General features: G+C 48.9%; 1 protein-coding gene across 2 annotated transcripts; it reads left to right on the top strand.

Annotated features, from left to right (window-relative positions):
• Nucleotides 1-1,231: 1,231 nt before the first annotated feature.
• On the top strand, nucleotides 1,232-19,721 carry UBAP1L (ubiquitin associated protein 1 like). 2 transcript variants are annotated; one of them, XM_073996058.1, is made up of 6 exons: nucleotides 1,232-1,327; nucleotides 7,967-8,232; nucleotides 9,846-10,418; nucleotides 12,823-13,032; nucleotides 17,939-18,040; nucleotides 19,250-19,721. In XM_073996058.1, the coding sequence occupies exons 2-6, from the start codon at nucleotides 8,113-8,115 to the stop codon at nucleotides 19,382-19,384; spliced, it is 1,140 nt and encodes a 379-aa protein (XP_073852159.1). In that variant the 5' UTR covers nucleotides 1,232-1,327; nucleotides 7,967-8,112; the 3' UTR covers nucleotides 19,385-19,721. The 2 variants fall into 2 exon arrangements, with proteins under 2 accessions (XP_073852159.1, XP_073852160.1); XM_073996059.1 differs by lacking the exon at nucleotides 17,939-18,040.
• The last annotated feature ends 70 nt before the right edge of the window (nucleotides 19,722-19,791 follow it).

The following is a 19,791-nucleotide window of genomic DNA, read 5'->3' as shown; positions in this document are numbered from 1 at the left end:
TAGTACAATGATCTTTTTCCATGTACCCATCATCCAGCTTCAAGTCATTATCAGCTCATGGCCAATCTTGTTTCATCTGTGCATCCTCCACTCACCCTGGATCATTTTGGAGCCAATCTCAGGCATCAAGTTACGTCATCCGTAAATATTTCATTATGTAGCTTTAAGCGATTTAAAAAAAAATCTAACCACAAGACCATTATCACATCTAAATAAATAACAACTCCTTAATATCACAAACATCCAGACATTGTTCAAGTTGCCCTCTCATAAATGTGTTTTACATTTTGTTCAAATTAGGATCTAAATAGAATCCATACACTTGTTTGCAATCTTGTGATGCTGTGTCCCTCTGTTCTCGTATATACTGTAATTTAGTAGTTAAACAGAGCTGTACTGTCCAATATAGTAGCCACATTCAGCTATTGAGCACTTGAAATGATCTATTTGAGTTGAGATGTGCAATTACATATGTGGATCACATGTTTCAATTGGATAGTGCTGATCTAGAGGCTTGATCACATTTAGATTGGAATTTTCTGGCAGGAATACTTCACAGACATGATGTGTACTTCCAGTCAGGAGGCACTAATGTCTTCGCTTTTTTTGTGATGTTAGCGGCCACTGATAAGAGCTAGATTCATTCATTGATGGGGAGGGGAGTCAAAAATAGTGGTAGTTTAATTCTGTTATTCTTCAATTACTAACTGGAATACTTTTTAAAAGAAAAACCGGGGCCGGGCGCGGTGGCTCAAGCCTGTAATCCCAGCACTTTGGGAGGCCGAGACGGGCGGATCACGAGGTCAGGAGATCGAGACCATCCTGGCTAACACGGTGAAAGCCCGTCTCTACTAAAAAAATACAAAAAACTAGCCGGGCGACGTGGCGGGCGCCTGTAGTCCCAGCTACTCGGGAGGCTGAGGCAGGAGAATGGCGTAAACCCGGGAGGCGGAGCTTGCAGTGAGCTGAGATCCGGCCACTGCACTCTAGCCTGGGCAGCAGAGTGAGACTCCGTCTCAAAAAAAAAAAAAAAAAAGAAAAACTGTACAAAAGCATTTGTTTTTAATTCGGTAAATACAGAGAAGATTAGAAAGCTATGAGAGAAAGAGATTAGTTCTTAAATACTAAGGGTATTTAGCCCAAGTGGCTGAGTTTATGATGTCAAACAATTTGCTTCTACAAGCCAACCAACTTAATCACCCTAAAACCATTCATGCTCCTATGCCCATGTGACATTTGTAACAAGAAGCTTAGGCTTATACCATCTGTTGTAGCTATTCACTTACACATGCTTTGTCTGCAGGGAAGCTCTCCTGGATTTTACAAGGTAAGTACAAAGTATATCTTATTCCATTTAAATAAGTATAATATGTAATATATGAAAGGAATGTGAACGCTCTGAAATAGTAGTGATTTATGGAATAGTGATTAAATGAGACATTATCAACTAAATTTGTTTTTTGCCACCTATTTGTCCCACATTTTTTTTAATGTTTAGAACCTATAAGCTATTTCCGGATGATGAGTCGTTTACCTTTTTGTGAATCCACAGAGTAGTTCCTGGCTTGCCGTTTCTGGGCCACACATGAAGAGTATGTTTCCATGGCAGAGTTCATTTGCCTTTTGGAATAAATTTGGTTTTTCATAGCCTCCAAAGCAAAGATTAAGGTCTCTGAGGCAAGTGGTGTTAGAGTGCATAACTGTGTAGAACAGTGGACACTTTCCTCAGCTTTGTTAATTCATGCTGGCCACAGTCTGGATACCAGGATTTAAATTATGTTCTTTGGGAAATGATTTTTTATTTACCATTTTCCAGTTACTGTGGTTAGGTGCTAGGGATGTAAGAAGGGGTGAACAGACAGGATTCCTGACCTCCTGGAGTTTAGAGTGAAGAAGCTTAATGATTATAACAGAGTCATTAGAGACAATTGTGATAAGTGCTACAAGGAAAAGTACTTATCAACCAATTTATATATTTCATTCCAAATGTTTAAGTGCCTATTAAAGCTAACCAAAATACCAAATACTTCCTAACCTCATACAGAATACAGGCAATCAGGAAGGTAGATGCTAACCCAATAATCATAAAAAATATGCTGAGTGCTTTGAAAGACATGGTTCTGACATTATGAATTAGGATTTTTCTTCAAAAGCGTTCTGTGACACATTTAGTTGAAATAATAGAAAATACGTGTCATATAGTAAGGGTAAGAGTCATTATTCAGTTTACATATATGTATGCTAGGAAATAAAAGTATACCATGAGTCACAGTAAAAAAAAAAAAAAAAAAAAAAAAAGGGACCAGGCACGGTGGCTCACGCCTGTAATCCTAGCACTTTGGGAGGCCGAGATGGGCAGATCACAAGGTCAGGAAATGGAGACCATCCTGGTGAACACGATGAAACCCCGTCTCTACTAAAAATACAAAAAATTAACCAGGCGTGGTAGCGGGCGCCTGTAGTCCCAGCTACTCAGGAGGCTGAGGCAGGAGAATGGCATGAACCCGGGAGGCGGAGCTTGCAGTGAGCAGGATCTCGCCACTGTACTCCAACCTGGGTGACAGAGCGAGACTCCGCCTCAAAAAAAAAAAAAAAAGATGTGTTCCCCAAATCCTCAAACTCTTAAAGTATCCTAGAAGCAAGTGTAGGGCTGAGTAGAAAATACCTATTAGGATGCAGATGCTGGGCAGAAGATGGAGAGAAGGGTGCCTTATACCTGCTAAGTGGACAGACAGTCTCAATAGAACTGTGCCCCTTCCCCGGAGATAGCTCAAAATTCATATGATACCTGAAAATGTGAATAATAAACCTGAGAATGCCAAAACTTGCTGAACTTTCCTGTGTCTCCTATAACCTACTTGTACCTCAGAGGTCCCCTGTAAGAACTGACTGATGGGGCAGATAATTTACTGGTTACAGTGGGACTTGCCTGATTCTGTATCACTAAGGCAGCATAGAGAGCCACCTCCTGCTGTGCAGGGAGACCAGCTCTAGGCATGGAGTGGAGAAACCTTTTGAGTCTTATACATAGCAAGACACTGACAAGAGTTGACAGATGGGGCAGGAGATGAGGGAATTAAGGGATTTGCCCACTTGCCTTCATTTGACCTCCCTGCAGTCAGATTACCCGCCCTAACTCTCCACATGATGCTCTCATGGGAAGGGGATGACTGTAGTGACCCCTAGCAGGGCAGAGCTTTTGCGTCATCCTGGGAAGGATGACAGATGGTGTTGAGCCAGAGGCACTCTCTACTGCAGACTCCCTGATAATCCCTGATTGTTTGCAAAAAGGCAGACTGCGGTCAAGGAGTCTAGATTCAAGTGTATATTATAGGCAGTCGTGAGCTTAAATTCTGTGTGAATGAGTTTGGTTTTTTGTTGTTTTTTTTTTTACAGTCTCACTCTGTCGCCCAGGCTGGAGTGCAGTGGTGCCATCTTGGCTCACCTCAACCTCTACCTCCTGGGTTCAAGCGATTCTCCTGCCGCAGCCTCCTGAGTAGCTGGGACTACAGGCGTGTGCCACCACGCCCAGCTAAATTTTTTTTTGTATTTTTAGTAGAAACGGGGTTTCATCATGTTGGCCAGGATGGTCTTGAGTTCTTGACCTCCTGATCCATCCACCTCAGCCTCCCAAAGTGCTGGGATTACAGGTATGAGCCACACGTCCAGCCAAGTTTGTTCTCTTTTTTTTTTTTTGGAGAGTCTCAATCGATTACCAGGCTGGAGTGCAGTGGCACAATCCCAGCTCACTGCAACCTCTGCCTCCTGGGTTCAAGCGATTCTCCTGCCTCAGCCTCCCGAGGGAGTAGCTGGGACTACAGGTGCACGCCACCATGCCCAGCTAATTTTTGTGTTTTTAGTAGAGACGGGGTTTCACCATGTTGGCCAAGATGGTCTCCATCCTCTTGACCTTGTGATCCGTCGCCTCATCCTCCCAAAGGGCTGGGATTACAGGCATGAGCCACCACACTGGGCCGAGTTTGTTCCTTTTTAAAGGCAACAGATTCAATATTTAATGTAGTTTAAAATACATCAAAAATTAAATTCCTGCCTGTTGTAAGTATTGCTAAACGAAGGATAGATACTAGCCTTGATCTTACCCAAAAGGCCAAGAAGTGATGTGTGAATGAGTTCTTAATTCTTGGCTTTCAGGTTTAGTAGATACTGTTGACTAATACTAAGTGACTTTCTGACCAACAGTGAATGAGAGTTATAGATGTTCCACATCCTCATCAACACCTGATATTGTGAAACTTTTTAATTTTAACTTTAAATTAATGGTTGTGTGTTTGTGTAGTGGTATCTCATTGTTTTATTTTGCATTCCTCTGATGACTAATGAAGTTGAACAACTTATCATATTGGCTATTTGGATATCCTCTTTTGTAAAGTGCCTATTAAAAATCTCTTGCCCATTTCTTATTGTTTATAGAAGTTCTTTGTATATACTGGTTATCAATGTGTTGCAAATCTTGTGTTGCAAAAATCTTGTGTTGCAAATATCTTCTCCCACTCTGTGATTTGTTTTTGTTTTTGTTTTAACTCTCTTAATGGTGTAATCTGATGAATGGAAGTTCTTTTTTTTTTTTTTTTTTTGAGATGGAGTCTCGCTGTGTTGCCTAGGCTGGAGTGCAGTGGCATGATCTCGGCTCACTGCAAGCTCCACCTCCTGGGTTCACACCATTCTCCTGCCTCAGCCTCCCGAGTAGCTGAGACTACAGGCACCCACCACTACGACCGGCTAATTTTTTGTATTTTTAGTAGAGACAGGGTTTCCCCGTGTTAGCCAGGATGGTCTCAATCTCCTGACCTTGTGATCCGCCCGCCTCGGCCTCCCAAAGTGCTGGGATTATAGGTGTGAGCCACCGCGCCCGGCCAAATGGAAGTTCTTAACTTTTTTTTTTTTTAAGACAGAGTCTCGCTCTGTCACCTAGGCTGGAGTACAGTGGTGCGATCTTGGCTCACTGCAACCTCCATCTCCCAGGTTCAAGCGATTCTCCTGACTCAGCCTCCCTAGTAGCTGGGACTACAGACGTGTGCCACCACGCCTGGCTAATTTTTGTATTTTTAGTAGAGACAGGGTTTTCCCATGTTGGCCAGGCTGGTCTTGAACTCCCGACCTCAAGCAATCTGCCTGCCTCGGCCTCCCAAAGTACTGGGATTACGGGTGTGAGCCACTGCACCCAGCGGTTCTTAACTTTAATGTTTATGAGAATTTTCCTTCATGGTTCGTCTCTTTTGGAGTTTTTGTTGTGGTGGTTTTTTAATTTTTTTTTTTTTTTTTTTTGAGACAGGGTCTCATTTGTTGCCCAGGCTGGAGCGCAACCTGGGCTCACAGCTCACTCATCTTACTGCAGCCTTGTCCTCCCAGGCTTAAGCAATCCTCCTACTTCAGCCTCCTGAGTAGCTGGGGCTACAGGTGTGTGCCACCATACCTGGCTACTTTTATAATTTTTGTAGAGACGGGGGTCTTGCTTTGTTGCCCACGCTTGTCTCAGTCTCCTGGCCTCAACTGATCCTCCTGTCTGGGCCTCTCAAAGTGCTGGGATTATAGGCATGAGCCAACGTGCCTGGCCTGTTAGCCCTTTTGTAACTTAAGAAATGTTTGACTATTGCAAGGCCATGAATGTAGTCTTTGAGCTTCATTTTTATCTTTGAGCTTCATTATTTTACCTTTTACATTTAAATCTACAGTCTACCTGGAATTGATTTTTAGGTATGACATGAAGTAGAGGTCAATATTGTTTTTGTTTTTGTTTTCCCCCAGATGGATATCAAATTAATCCAGAACCATTTCTTTAAAAGACTTTCCCTTTCCAACTGTTCTACAGAGCCAATTTTGTCATAAGTCAAAGATTCATGTGTGGATCTGTTTCTGGACTTTTTTGTCCTGTTGGTCTCTTTGCAAGTCTTTAAGTCACTCTCTTAATTCCCGTAACTTGAAGGTCTTGCTATCTGATAGTAAAAGTCTTCCACTGTGTTGCTTCTCCAAAAGTCTCTTGGCTTTTCCTGGTCCTTTGCATTTCATTTGATTTTAGAATTAGCTTGCCAATTTCTACCAAAAAAAAAAGTGATGGAATTTTGATACATGGGATGAATAAATTAATTGGAGGAGAATTGCTATCTTTACAAGATTCAGTTTTACAATCCTTGAACATGATATGTTCCTCAATTTAACCAAGTGTTTTACAGTTTTGTGTGTAGAGGTCTCATACATCTTGTGTTAGATTTAGTCCTAGAGAACTGATGCTAATGTAAATGGTAACTTTTTACATTTTCCTTTTTTTTTTTTTTTGAGACAGCGTTTCCCTCTTGTTGCCCAGGCTGGAGTGCAATGGCGTGATCTTGGCTCACTGCAACCTCTGCCTCCTGGATTCAAGTGATTCTCTTTTCTCAGCCTCCCAAGTAGCTGGGATTACAGGCATCCACCACCACGCCCAGCTAACTTTTGTATTTTTAATAGAGACGGGGTTTCACCATGTTGGCTAGGCTGGTCTCCAACTCCTGACCTCAGGTGATCCTCCCACCTCGGCCTCCCAAAGTGCTGGGATTTGGGATTACAGGTGTGAGCCACTGCACCTGGCCTAAAATGTTCCATTTCTAATAAAAATTTTAGAAGAGTCCATTTACATGATTTACTATTTATACATAGAGATGTAACTGTGTGTGTGTGTGTTTTTTAACAGCATCTTGCTCCATTGTCAGGCTGGAGTGCAGTGGCATGATCTTGGCCACTGTGTGATGTTTTAGAGATACTCTTTATTAGTTAATAAAATTCCCTTCTATTCCTAAGTTGCTGAAAGGGTATGGGTATTGATTTTGTCATGTTTTTTCCTGCATCTATGGAGCTATATAATTATATAATTTTTCATCTTTATTCTATTGATATTTGTCTTTATTCCCATTTATTGATTTGGGAATGTTAAGTCAATCTGTCTTTCCTGAAATAAACTTAACTTGGCAGTGTTATATTCTTCTACCCATAATTATTTTAAAGATTTTTTTGTGGCCGGGCGCGGTGGCTCAAGCCTGTAATCCCAGCACTTTGGGAGGCCGAGACAGGCGGATCATGAGGTCAGGAGATCGAGACCATCCTGGCTAACCCGGTGAAACCCCGTCTCTATTAAAAAATACAAAAAACTAGCCAGGCGAGGTGGCGGGCGCCTGTAGTCCCAGCTACTTGGGAGGCTGAGGCAGGAGAATGGCGGGAACCCGGGAGGCGGAGCTTGCAGTGAGCTGAGATCCGGCCGCTGCACTCCCGCCTGGGCAACAGAGTGAGACTCCGTCTCAAAAAAAAAAAGATTTTTTTGCATCTGTATTCATGAGAGATTGGTTTCTATTTTTTTTTTTTTAATCAAATTTGGTATCAAGGTTATGCTAAAAATCGGCTGGGTGTAGTGGCTCATGCCTGTAATCCCAGCACTTTGGGAGGCCGAGGCGGCCGAATCACCTGAGGCTGGGAGTTTGAGACCAGCCTGGCCAACATGGTAAAACCCCGTCTCTACTAAAAATACAAAAATTAGCTGGGCGTGGTGGTGGGTGCCTGTAATTCCAGCTACTTGGGAGGCTGAGCCAGGAGAATCACTTGAAACCAGGAGCTGGAGGTTCCTGTGAGGTAAGATCAGGCTACTGCACTCCAGCCTGGGTGACAGAGCGAGACTTCGTCCCAGAAAAAGAAAAAAAAAAAAAAGTTATGCTAAAATCAGAATAAGTTAGAAAGTATTCCTTATTTTCTTCTTCCCTGGAAAAGTCTATGTAAATTAATACTGTTTGTTTCTTAAACATTTGGGTGACAATTATTTTGATGAAATGCATTAGAACTAGTTTTGTGGACCATGTTTTGGAAAACAATGGTCTAGAGCATGACTGAAATATGAAATAGTGAATTCCTGTCTGTGTGAATGCTCTTGTTTTTATTCATTTCCTTCCTTTATGCAACACTGGCCCCCTCACCTTTTCCCTTCCAGCTGTTGGGGGCTCAGCTAAGTGACCACACAGGAGAGCAGTGAGGCCATTTGAGGCCTGAGCTTGGTCCTCAGGACTCGACTCTCTCTCCCTACCATCAAGCAGCCCGCCCCAGTCCTGCCAGCCATCTCCACACTCCTCTGACAGAATGAATGCCCTCGATGGTGTTCCCTTCAAGTTGCCCAAGGGCTTTGTGATAGGCACAGAGCCTCTTCCTGGGCCAGAACTCAGCGTCCCGCCCTGCGGGGAGCTTCTGCTGGGTTCTATGGTAAGTGTGTCTCTGTGTTTTTGTCTTCTAGGTCTGTGGGTCTGAGGCTAAGTCCATGGGGCCTTGTTCCTTGAATTTAAAGGACAGCTAGCCCTGACCAACATGGTGAAACCCCGTCTCTACTAAAAATACAAAAAATTAGCTGGGTGTGGCAATGTGTGCCTGTAATCCCAGCTACTCGGGAGGTGGAGGCATGAGAATCGCTTGAACCAGGAGGTGGAGGTTGCAGTGACCTGAGATCGTGCCACTGCACTCCAGCCTGGTGACAGAATGAGACTCCATCTCAAAAACAAATTCAGCACTCTTTTTGGGCCACCGACCTTGTATCCAGCCCCACTGCTTGGCCTGGGCACACCTACCAACTCCACCATTGTAACGTCAGAATGGTACACACTATTTCTGTAAAGTGACATCTTTCAGATACTTAATGGCTTTTCGCATATGCATACCCTTGATGGCCTGGGCAGTTGCACGAGTGTTCTTAAAGTGACCATGAAAATTTGAACCTCTTGATTTGCACGATTTTGTGGGGTTCTCCAGGTCAAATGAATAGTGAACCATTTTCACAGATTACCTCAGGCCGCTTAGGGAAAGAGCTGTTTTTGTTTTTTTCAGAGTTTCCCTCTGTTGCCCAGGCTGGATGGAGTGCAGTGGTGCAATCTCAGCTCATTGCAACCTCCTCTTCTAGGGCTCAAGCGATCCTCCCACCTCAGCCTCCCAAGTAACTAGGACTATAGGCATATGCCACCATGCTTGGCTAATTTTTTATATTTCTTTGTAGAGATGAGATTTCACACCATGTTGCCCGGGCTGGTCTTGAACTCCCGGGCTCAAGTGATCCTCCCATCTTGGCCACTCTAAGAGCTGCAATTACAAACATGAGCCACTGTACCCGACCTGCTTTTGTTTTTTTTGTTTGTTTTTTTTTTTTTTTTGAGACAGAGTCTTGCTCTGTTGCCCAAGCTGGAGTGCACTGGCGCGATCCTGGCTCACTGCAAGCTCCACCTCCTGGGTTCACGCCATTCTCCTGCCCCAGCCTCCCGAGTAGCTGGGACTACAGGCGCCCGCCACTGCGCCCGGCTCATTTTTTTTGTATTTTTAGTAGAGACGGGGTTTCACCGTGGTCTCGATCTCCTGACCTTGTGATCCGCCCGCCTCGGCCTCCCAAAGTGCTGGGATTACAGGCGTGAGCCACCGCGCCCGGCCTGCTTTTGTTTTTTGAGACAGGGCCTACTGTGCTGGGCTCAGGTGAAAGCTTCTTTGCTAAGAATAAGTTTTATTGGAGAAAATTTTTAAGTAGTTTTTGCTCAACTACATACTGAATGGCAAAGGGATTTAGATGTTGGATTTAATTACATTTCATTCTATTAACGAATTCATCACTTTGTCATTTATGCCAGTTTGCCATTAAACTGTTACTGGTATCCATCGACCACAGTGTTAGCTATAAAACCCAGGGTAGAGTGGGCTGTGATGGAAGCCCGGGGCTCAGAATCTGACGCTGTCCAGGCTTAGAGAGTCTCTGGCTGAACAGGGTCCCCCAGGCCAGGGGTTAGTGTTGTGACCCCGGGGTCCTGGTTTGCCCCGGGCTTTACGTCGCCTTCTTTCCACAGCACGACTTCAGCCTGGAGAGGAGGGCACTCTTCTGGGTGGAGGCCGCCGGCCAGGGACCCAGCCCGTACCAGTGCGGTGACCCGGGGACAGCGTCGGCCCCTCCAGCCTGGCTCCTGCTAGTCAGCCCCGAATATGAGCTGGCGCCTGCCACAATCAGAGACCAGGAGGCCGGACACCAGGAAAGGCCGGAGGAGGAGGGTGAGGACGAGGCAGAAGCCTCTTCTGGCAGCGAGGAAGAGCGGGGCCCACGCAGCCTCCAACCGGGCTCTCCGGCCAGCCCCGGCCCCGGCCGTCGCCTGTGCTCACTAGACGTGCTGCGCGGCGTGCGATCGGAGCTGGCGGGGGCAAGGCGGCGACTTTCCGAGGGGAAGCTGGCCGCCCGGCCCCGCGCCCTCCTGCACGGCTTCCGCGGCCGCCGCGCGCTGAGCCTGTGCCCCAGCCCCGCGCCGTCCCCCAGGTCCGCGTCACCCCCGGGGTCCGCGCCCCAGTCCCCCGCAGCCCCCGCGTCGCCCCCGCGGCCCTCCACGGCCGGCGCCATCCCCCAGCTACGGAGCCACAAGCCCACGGTCTCGGTAAGGATTCTGCCGGTCCCTCCAATGCCGCCGCTCAGCAGCCCAGGCCCGCAGCCTCGGTCCCCTACCCCGCGCGCTCCTGTGTCCTCCCTTGACCTGCTCCCACCTGGGCCTGTCCAGTGTTGTCCTCCTGCGGCCCTTTGCCTAGAGTAGTCCCTGTTCAGAAGTCCCCATTCCCCGCGTTTCCCACTGTGCCTGCCTTGCTTTTTTAGGGCGCAGGTCATAGTGGTTTTAATTATGCAGAAAATGTCTGTCTCTTCCAACAGAAGTTGAGCTCTTTTAGGGCAGGGACTGGATCGCATTGATTTTTGTTTCCAGAGCACGCAGCTGCCGACTTGACCCATAGGGGGCGCCCAGTGGATGTCTGTTGAATTGATGAACACAACGCAAATCTAGGGCTTCCCACTGGGTGAGGTTTGCTGTAGGCTGGGGAAGCTGGAGGCTCAATCAAGGAATATTCAATGCACAGTTACTTCCTGCCAGACACTGGGTTTGGGAGTGTCAAAACCACAGAACATGGAGAGTTGGCTAAGAGGGTGTGGGACCAGGCCCTGCACTGTACAGCGGAATCAGGTGTTGAGGGAGAGTCAGGGCTGCTACAGGCTGAGAAGGTTTCAGGACGGAGGAAGTGAACCCTGAAGAGCAGGGAGAAGTGACCCTACAGTGAAACCACAGAAGCTTAAGCCTCAGGCTCCTCCCTTTGTCTCTTCCAAGGCCTTGTGCCCAATTTTGTGTTCATAATTGTGTGTTCTTTTTCTCTGAGGTCGCTTCCAAATGATATAAGTATCAGACTCCACCAAACATGGGGTGGGTCAGGATTGGCAGCAGAAGGTGGCAGCGGGGCACAGCTTTCTGCCCCCCAGCAGCCCCCCAGTAAGGCCAGGAGATGCTGCAGAATAAGACCAAGGTAGAATTCAATCTGAAAGACAGAGACCTGAGGTCTGGTTTCTTACATGCACCGGCGTGTGACCTTAGGCAAGTCACTGAACCACCCCTTCTCTACCTGCACAGTGAGCCAACAACCCTTCACCCGGTTGTTTAGAGCATACATAGTAGAGAAGAGGCCCTGTATTCGCGATGAGCCATGCCCACATCCAAGACCAGATGCTGATGCCAGGATGGCTCTTCCCTGGCCAAGATGAATTTAATTCTCACCACAACCCTGTGGGGGTGGGACAGTATTCTGTAGATGATGGAAATGAGAGAGAGTGGCAAAGAATCTTTTTCAAGGACACAAAAGTAGACTCAGCTCCTAAACTTTGATGTTCTCCACTCTGGAGGTAATAAAGGGTAGATCCTAGGGTGAGGTCGTGGCAGGGAGAGCCCTGAGAAGATGTGGATGGGTGGAGAATTCATGTGTGTTACATATACACTCCACCCTAGGAGCCAGGCGGCGGCTGGGTTTTCCTTGGGAGGAGGGGACAGGATGAAACGTTCAGGGCTGGCAGAGAGGTACCTCCTCATGGGAGAAGGGTTGGGATGATGCCGGCCAAACCAATTGAAATGCCTTCAAGTCACCCTCCTTAATCCAAGGTCTGTTTCAGTTTCTCCAACACCACAACGGAAGGGCTGGTGTGCCCAGTTCCTCCCCTGCTCCATGCCCTGCCAAACCCCAGCCCAACCAAACTCAAGAAGGAACTCAAGAAGGAGGGCCTGGTTGGGAAGACCTACCCCTGCTCCTCCCTCAACAAGGTGTGGGGCAAAAAACCTGAGTAGGGCTGAGGTGCCAAGCGTGTGTTGCTTAATCAGGTCATTAATGTTTCTGAACCTTGATTTCAATGTCTGTAAAATGGGATAGTAGAATAGACCTCATATTTCTTTCACTAGTCACTTTCCTGACTTTTTTTTTTTTTTTTTTTTTTTTTTTTTTTTGAGACAGAGTTCCACTCTTATTGCCCAGGCTGGAGTGCAATGGTGCGATCTCTGCTCACTGCAACCTCTGCCTCCTGGGTTCAAGCAATTCTCCTGCCTTCTGCCCCAATCAAGTAGCTGGGATTATAGGCATGTACCACCATGCCCAGCTAATTTTGTATTTTTTAGTAGAGATAGGGTTTCACCATGTTGGTTGGGCTGGTCTCGAACTCCTTACCTCAGGTGATCCACCTGCCTTGGCCTCTCAAAGTGTTGGGATTAGAGCCATGAGTCAACACGCCCAGCCCCTCACATTGTCTTATTTAAGCCTCGTAATAGTCCCATGAAGTAGCTTAGGGATTGCCCTCATTTTTCATATGAGTATACTGAGTAAGCATTAGAGAGCTGGGGTCTGCAGGACTCTAAGCCCTCCATAATATTAGGCCCTACACTCTGTACAGAAGGTGGTACATAAAGGCATTTTTTAAAATGTCCAGCCCAACTGGGTGTCACTTCCTGTGGTAACTGACATTCCAATCTGTCTATATTTCAGTCCCTCAGCCCGTACACTTGTCTGCCACCTCCTGGGGGGGCACCCCAGCCTCTCAACCCCTACAAGTCACACCCTGATACTGCGGCTGACCTGCTATCTGCCCTGAGCCAGGAGGAGCAAGACCTCATTGGGCCAGTGGTCGCCCTGGGATATCCCCTGCGAAGGGCCATCATAGCTCTGCAGAAGACAGGGAGGCAGAGCCTGAGCCAGGTGAGTTGGGGGGCCCAGAGCTGATGGGCTGTGATGCTGAAGCCAGGTAGAGTGGCCACATGGTTTTCACCTTTTGAGCTGTGGCATAGGCCCAACAACAGCATCAGCCAACCCCAAAGATCTGGAGCATCTACGGCCCCTCAAGGTTGTCCTGAAATGGTCAGGCCTTTATACCCCTGCCTCAATCAGTCATTGCATGTGGGAAGGGGATGACTGAGGTAAGTGGATCTCTGTTGTTAAGGTAATCCCTGAAGGGGCAGACAACTGAAGAGTGTCTCCCAGCTCTCCCAGCTCTCCCAGCATCTGGGGCAGTAAGTCCTGCAGTGAAAGGGTATGTGGATGGAACATCACAGAGTCTACCACGCCCAGGTTCTACTCACCCACGTTCTATTCTTCTAATAGAATTCACTCTATTGGAAGTATGGCGGAGACTCATGATGACACTCCAAGGACAGCACTCTGAGCCACGCTAATATTTGGAAGCAGGTCTTGACCCCTAATATAAGCCAAGAATATAAGAACACCTGCAGAGGAGTGAGGGCCCCCAAAGTGCTTAAAAAGAGGTGCTAGTCACAAGATACCTGGGAGAAGAAGTGGTATGAGTGTTATAGGGGTGTTTCTGTCATCTATTTTTGTGTAACAAACTACCCCAAAACTTAGTGACTCGAAACAACCATTTATTTGCTCATGATTCTCTGGATTGGCAGTTTTAAGGTGGACTCAGCTAGGGTGTTCTTCTGCTCATCTTACCTGAAGTCTCATGTGGCTACAGTTCGGTGACTTACTTGGGGCTGAATGATCTAAGATGGCCTCATTCACCGTACAGTGGGTGGTGATACTTGTCAGTTGGGCCACATATCTCCAGCAAGCCACCCTACTTGGTTCCAAGAGTAAGGCCTCTTGAGGCCTAGGCTGAAATTGTACATAGTCACTTCTGCCTCATTCTATTGGTCAAAGCACATCACTGACCACTCCAAACTTAAACAAGGGAAAAACAGACTCCATCTCTTGGTGGGAGAGGCTACAAAAAATTTTATGGTCATTCTCAATCTACCACAAGGAGGTTCTAGTGATCAAGAAAGGCTTCATGGAGATACCAAGCATTGAGTGGGACTTCAAGGATGGATAAGATCTGACTCTGAAGGAAGGAGAAGGGGTGATATTCCAGGAGGGAAGGACAGTGTGAATAAAGGAGTGGAGGTGGGAGGGAAGTGTTTGGGAGGCTCTGATCTGACCAGTCTTGTTGGAGGAGAGGGTGCATGAGGCAGGCTGGTAGGAGATGAGACAAAGAGAATTGGGGGTAGATTTAGGGGTCTTGAAGGCTGGCCTGAGAATTTGATAAATGACCCAATAGCCAAAAGGAGTCATGGAAGGATTGTAAGTAGGGTCAGGAGGTGACACTGAATGCCATTGCCTACACCCCCACGTCCCCAACTGAAAGCAACATCCCTTACTGTGCTGTTTTCTAAACATCGGGATGCTTCATGGTTGGATGGCTGTTCCCAGGGTAGTTGGCACTTTTCATTTTTCTCCCATTCCTGCCCCGCCATCAAAAGGCTTGGACACCTCCGTCATCACTGATGAGTATGGAATGCTGGGTCCCTGCGGTCCAGAGCTATCTGCTCCTGCAAGAGGGAATGGCAGAAGGAAAGTGACTTTCAAACAGGAGCTGGGGTGGGGCTGGGGAAATGCACCTGGTCCCCTTGCCCACCCACTCCTGCTTCTACTCTACTCTGGGTTCATCAGTTCATGCCCTGTCCTGGAGGGGAATTTCCAACATAGTGACCTCCATGTGGCTAAAATGGCAGGGAGGGGTGCTAACATTTATTGAACATTTTCTTTGCATGAATCTCTCTCTCTGAGGGTATTCAGTTAGGTTTTCTCAATTCTGCAAGGTTGCTATTACGTTATGACCACTTTGCAGATGAGGAAACTGAGGCCAGGGAAGTTCATGCGGTCAGTCAATGGCAGCACTGGGGTGAGGCCGGCTGGTCTGACTCTGCATCTTGGTTGCACAATGCCTTTTATCTCATTTTCTGTGTGAGAACCTCCTAGGACAGCACTATAGGCTGATCTGAGATTTAAGAGCAGATCTAAAGTCACCCCTACCTTCAGCTGATACTGAAAAGCCAGGGTCTTGGCCAAAAAGCTGGCCAGGAGGGCTGTGAGGCCAGGTGCACAGTGGGGCTCTGATATGCCTCCCCAGTCCCTTCAGGCCCTGTGACAAGGCTGAGGTCTCAGGCCATCTCTCTGGGGGTCTGAGGATGAGTCAGAGCCAGCCTGGGGCCCTGGCCTCCCAGTGGGTGAGCTGTAAGAATTTCACTGCACTGGGAACATTGTGTTTCCAGATATAGACTGACCACCTGCCTGGCCCCCTGGATCTCTGGGTGGCCTTCCCCAGACAGCAGTCAGGAGCCAGACCCCAAGGGGTGGGTCTGAGGGGCCTTTGGATGACTTCATCTATCCTCCCCCACCAAGTTAGTATTTCTGTCTGTTCTGTGAAGTCCTGGTAACTGAACAAGTCCTTTGGGTTCAGATTCCTTCTCCCGCTGAAAGCCGCATATTGCAGTAAATCCTTTTTGGCCAAGAAAAATGACAGATGGCCCAGGAGGAAGGGCGTCAGGTGATAAGAGACAGAGCAGCTAGAAGAGTCAGGGAGAGAAGATAAAAAAGAAATTGTGCAGCACTCCTTTCCTTCCACAAGGCTTGATGTGCCCTCACTGCCTCCCTGCAGGACAGGCCTGGGTGCCACGTGTGAGGGTCCACAGGCCAGGCCACCTCTTTTAGCCTCAGTTTCCCAGTTCACAGGGTGGAGGGGGAATACGTGTTTGGAACCAGTGACTTCCGGGGGCCCCATCCTGTGGCCTGAAGGTGACATCTCACCCACCTGGGGGCCTGAGGCAAGCCTGATAGCTTCTACAGTCCTGCAGGCCCAAAAGCTAACCAAGCAGCAGAACCTTTGCAAATGTAGACTCTCGGGGCTTATCCTGCGGGGTCCCAGTCAGTGGATCTGGGGGGAGCCCAGGGGCCTTTAATTTAAAAAAATGTGCAGATGGGTCTGATATTCACGGTGGCATGGTATAGATCAAGGTCAGCTGTCCCCATTCAGTGACGCTTAGTCTTGGGTGCACATTAGAATCACCTGGAGAACTATAGGAAAAAATGCCAATGCTCAGGCTACACCCCAGACCAATTATATCGTAACCTCTGAAGGTGAGGCCCAGACATCAGTAATATTTCAAGTTCCCGAGGCGGTTGCAATAAGCACTGAGATTGAGAACCATTGCTGTGGATGAGCCAAAAGGTGGAGGCAGCGTCCACCATCCATCCTTGCCTGCCCTCCTTCTGAAAGTGAAGGTTTCACCTTTGGAAACCCTGTCCTCCACCAAGACAGCTCAAAGCCCCTCCTCTAGCAGCTGATCCCTCTGATGGACAAGGCATTAAGTGACAGGTTACATAATCGGGGGCCTAGTCCTGGGACCCTGGGCAAGGCACCTGCCTTGCCTGAACCTCAGTTTCCTCAACTGTGAAAGGAGGGCACGGGTGTGTGGTTTTCAAAATGTGCTCAGAGCAGGTCTGGCTGTATTGGGCAGTACCTTGGGCAGGAGCACTGGACTCCGGGCCCCCATGCCCCTGGCCCTTGTTCTCCCAGAGCAGCTCTGATCTTAGCCTGTTATTGCTGAAGCCTCCTTGTGCTAAGATAAACACTTCAGGAGCTAAAAACAATTTGAAAACTGTTAGTCTAGATGATCTGCACTTTCATCCCAGCTCTGAAGGTCTGCAGAAACCCCACTCTCCCTTCTCCACATATTCTCATAATTCCTGTGGTCTGGAGCCTTCATTTGGCACCTACACGCTATAAATCCTGCTTTGATTTGCCTGGCACTGATGTAGTCCTGTATCTGGTTTATCTCCCCCACTAAGCTGTGAGTTCCTTGAAGGCAGGTCTTCATTCGTTTTATAAACACAGCATACATTTATTGAGCTCCTTCTGCCACCATGCTGGATGCTGGGGACACTGTGGTGAATGAGACTGACACAGCCCCTCCCTCATGGAGCAAAAAGTTAGTGGATGAGAAAGATTGAGTGAAGCAATTACAAAGTTATATGTGCTGTAATAGGGAAGCACAGGGTGCTATGGGGGCACGAGGGACAGCACCGAGGAAGACAGAGGGGGCAGGAAGCTTCCCAGGGACAGGGAAGGAGGCCGGCCTTGGCTGAGGGAGCTGCATCTGCAGAGTCCTGGAGGGTGAGGGAGGGGCCAAGGCCATAGACAGGGAACAGGCCTTTGAGCCCTGCCTGGTAAGGAGCAGCATTTTATCCTGAGCCCCTGATGATGTAACTGTGGGGTGACCTGAACAGTTTTTCTAACCTGTGGAATCCTCCTCTGTGCCTCCCCTGCACCCCTTCTCCAGCACTGGTGCAGGAGTTGCATAGTAGTGGCTCAGGAGTCCGGGATGAGAGAGATGCATCTGGGGGTAGAGTAGGGGTGCACAGGTGTGGACGGATGAGGAGGCACCTTCACACGAATGGGTGCTCCTGGGCAGGGATGGGTGGTGCACGAATGTTGAATTGCGTTGGGTAGTAGGTGGGATGCCTGTTTGAAGCCTGTCCTGCTCCCCACCTAGGTTCTGTGAACACCCTAGCCCACCCTGACAGCCCTTTTCCTGGAGTCCAGCTCCCACTTGGGATAGTTGGTGAAGACCCACTGTCTGCCTGTCCCCAGGCACTCAGAGGAAGGCTCTATCCCTCTTCTGTGGGCTCACGGGATCTCTGGGGCCACACTGCATGTGGTGGCTTGCCCTGTCGCCTGGCCCTCAGCTCAGGCCTTGGAGTGCCTCTGCCCCGGCTGCTGCCTCTGCTGCTCCTCTTACCCTCCGTCCCTCTCTGCCCTCTTCCGGCCCAGTTTCTCAGCTACCTCAGTGCCTGTGACCGCCTGTTACGTCAGGGATATGAGGAAGGCCTGGTGGACGAGGCCATGGAGATGTTCCAGTTCTCCGAGAGCCAGGTCAGCAGGGCTTCCTGCCAGGACCCCAGGCGATGGAAGGGATGGGGGTGTACCCAGGAGCCTGGGTGCAGGGGCACACCAGTCTTCAGAGCCAGCCTGTGGGTCCGTCGGGAGATTGCCTGACTCCTCAGCTCTGGGGAGGAGATGGCCCAGGGTGCTACAGCAAGGACAAAGGAGAGAGGCACAGAGGGAGATCAGGAAGAGGTCGGAGGGGGACAGGAGGCAGAGAGCAGCAGGGGCTTTGCTTTGTTAGACTGAATCAACGCAGCCTCTATAACTGAATGCCCACTCTTTGTCAGACATCCAGATAGGAGCCATGGGCACATAAAGATGCATGACCTCTCTGCTTGGGGAGTGTGCCACCTATCCCAAGTGCATGCAGCTGTAGGCCCAATAGTCACATCTTGATTTCTGAGACTGAGTCTCACTCTGTCGCCCAGGCTGGAGTGCAATGGTGCGATCTTGGCCCTGCCTCCCAGGTTCAAGCAATTCTCCTGCCTCAGCCTTACGAGTAGCTGGGATTACAGGTGCCTGCCACCACACCCGGCTAATTTTTTTTGGTATTTTCAGTAGAGACGGAGTTTCACCATGTTGACCAGGCTGGTCTCAAACCCCTGACCTCAAGTGATCCACCCGCCTCGGCCTCCCAAAGTGCTGGGATTACAGGAGTGAGCCACCGCACCCGGCCCCAGTAGTCACTTCTAAGTGCCCCATGGCAGAGCAGCTCTTCACAGAGGCTGAAGGGGACAGAGAGTTGAGTGAGGCCCCAAGAAGGAGAGAGGGAGCAGAGGTGGAGAAGTTTCAAGCCCTGGGGTCGGAGGGGAAGGAAGGTGCAGGCTGCGCTGTGAGACCTCCGCAGTGTTCAGGGCATGGGCAGGGACCTTGGGCTGTTTGTGCTCCGGGTGCCGGTGTGCGGTCTGCCCCCTCCTGCCCCAGCAGAAAGTTGACAGTGAGTGGGAGGAGAGTCAGGACAGAGCCCGTGGCCAGGCTAGGGCCTTGTTTTCTTGGCAGAGGAAGGGAGGTCGGAGCCTACATCACCCTAGAGATTCAGGAAAGTGGCAGCTGCGGCCCAGGATCAGGCTCAAGTGGCCTGGGGGGAGCCACAGCTTTTTGGGACTAGGAAAACCACAGCTTTTAAGCTGAGGCTCCCCTCGGCTGAGGCCAGGCCCAGCAGAGTCCCCAGCATACTCCCTGTCTCCTCTTCCTCAGGCAGGGGAGTTCCTGCGCCTCTGGGAGCAGTTCAGCGACATGGGCTTCCAGCAGGACCGGATCAAGGAGGTGCTGCTGGTCCATGGCAACCGCCGAGAGCAAGCCCTGGAGGAGCTGGTGGCCTGTGCCCAGTGACCACGGAGGCACTCCACGATGCCTGGGCGTCCAGGCCCAGTGCCAGACCCGGCGACCCATCCTAACTGTATTATTAAAACCAAGCAAGAGTAACAAAGTGATGCATGCTTATTGTAAAAACACAAATAATGCCAAGGGTGACAGTTAACAGCAGCAGAATCTGCTGAAAGAGTTGAAATGGTTGCCTCTGCAGAGGGGCAGATGGGACAGCCGGATGGGGAGCTATGTTCTTCATGCATGCCTGTGAAACCACCTGATTTGACTCTTTACACTGTGTGCATTAGTAACCTTGATTTTAAGAAAATTAAAACCAATAAATAATGGGCAGTTCTTTTGAGTCCTGTAGGCGCCTGGTCTTGGTGTGGAAAGAACATCAAACTGTAGGTCAGAAGACCTCATTTCTGATT

This window comes from Macaca fascicularis, chromosome 7, assembly GCF_037993035.2.
Source record: "Macaca fascicularis isolate 582-1 chromosome 7, T2T-MFA8v1.1".
Classification (NCBI taxonomy): Eukaryota; Metazoa; Chordata; class Mammalia; order Primates; family Cercopithecidae; genus Macaca; species Macaca fascicularis.
The sequence above is the reverse complement of the archived record's forward strand: the minus strand, read 5'-3'. Positions and strand labels throughout refer to the sequence as shown.

Excerpts from the sequence above, each read along its gene's own strand:
- UBAP1L (XM_073996058.1), top strand. The coding sequence starts at position 8,113 with ATGAATGCCCTCGATGGTGTTCCCTTCAAGTTGCCCAAGGGCTTTGTG. Across the intron at positions 8,233-9,845 it reads AGCTTCTGCTGGGTTCTATG|CACGACTTCAGCCTGGAGAG; the intron begins GTAAGTGTGTCT and ends TTCTTTCCACAG. Across the intron at positions 10,419-12,822 it reads GCCACAAGCCCACGGTCTCG|TCCCTCAGCCCGTACACTTG; the intron begins GTAAGGATTCTG and ends TCTATATTTCAG.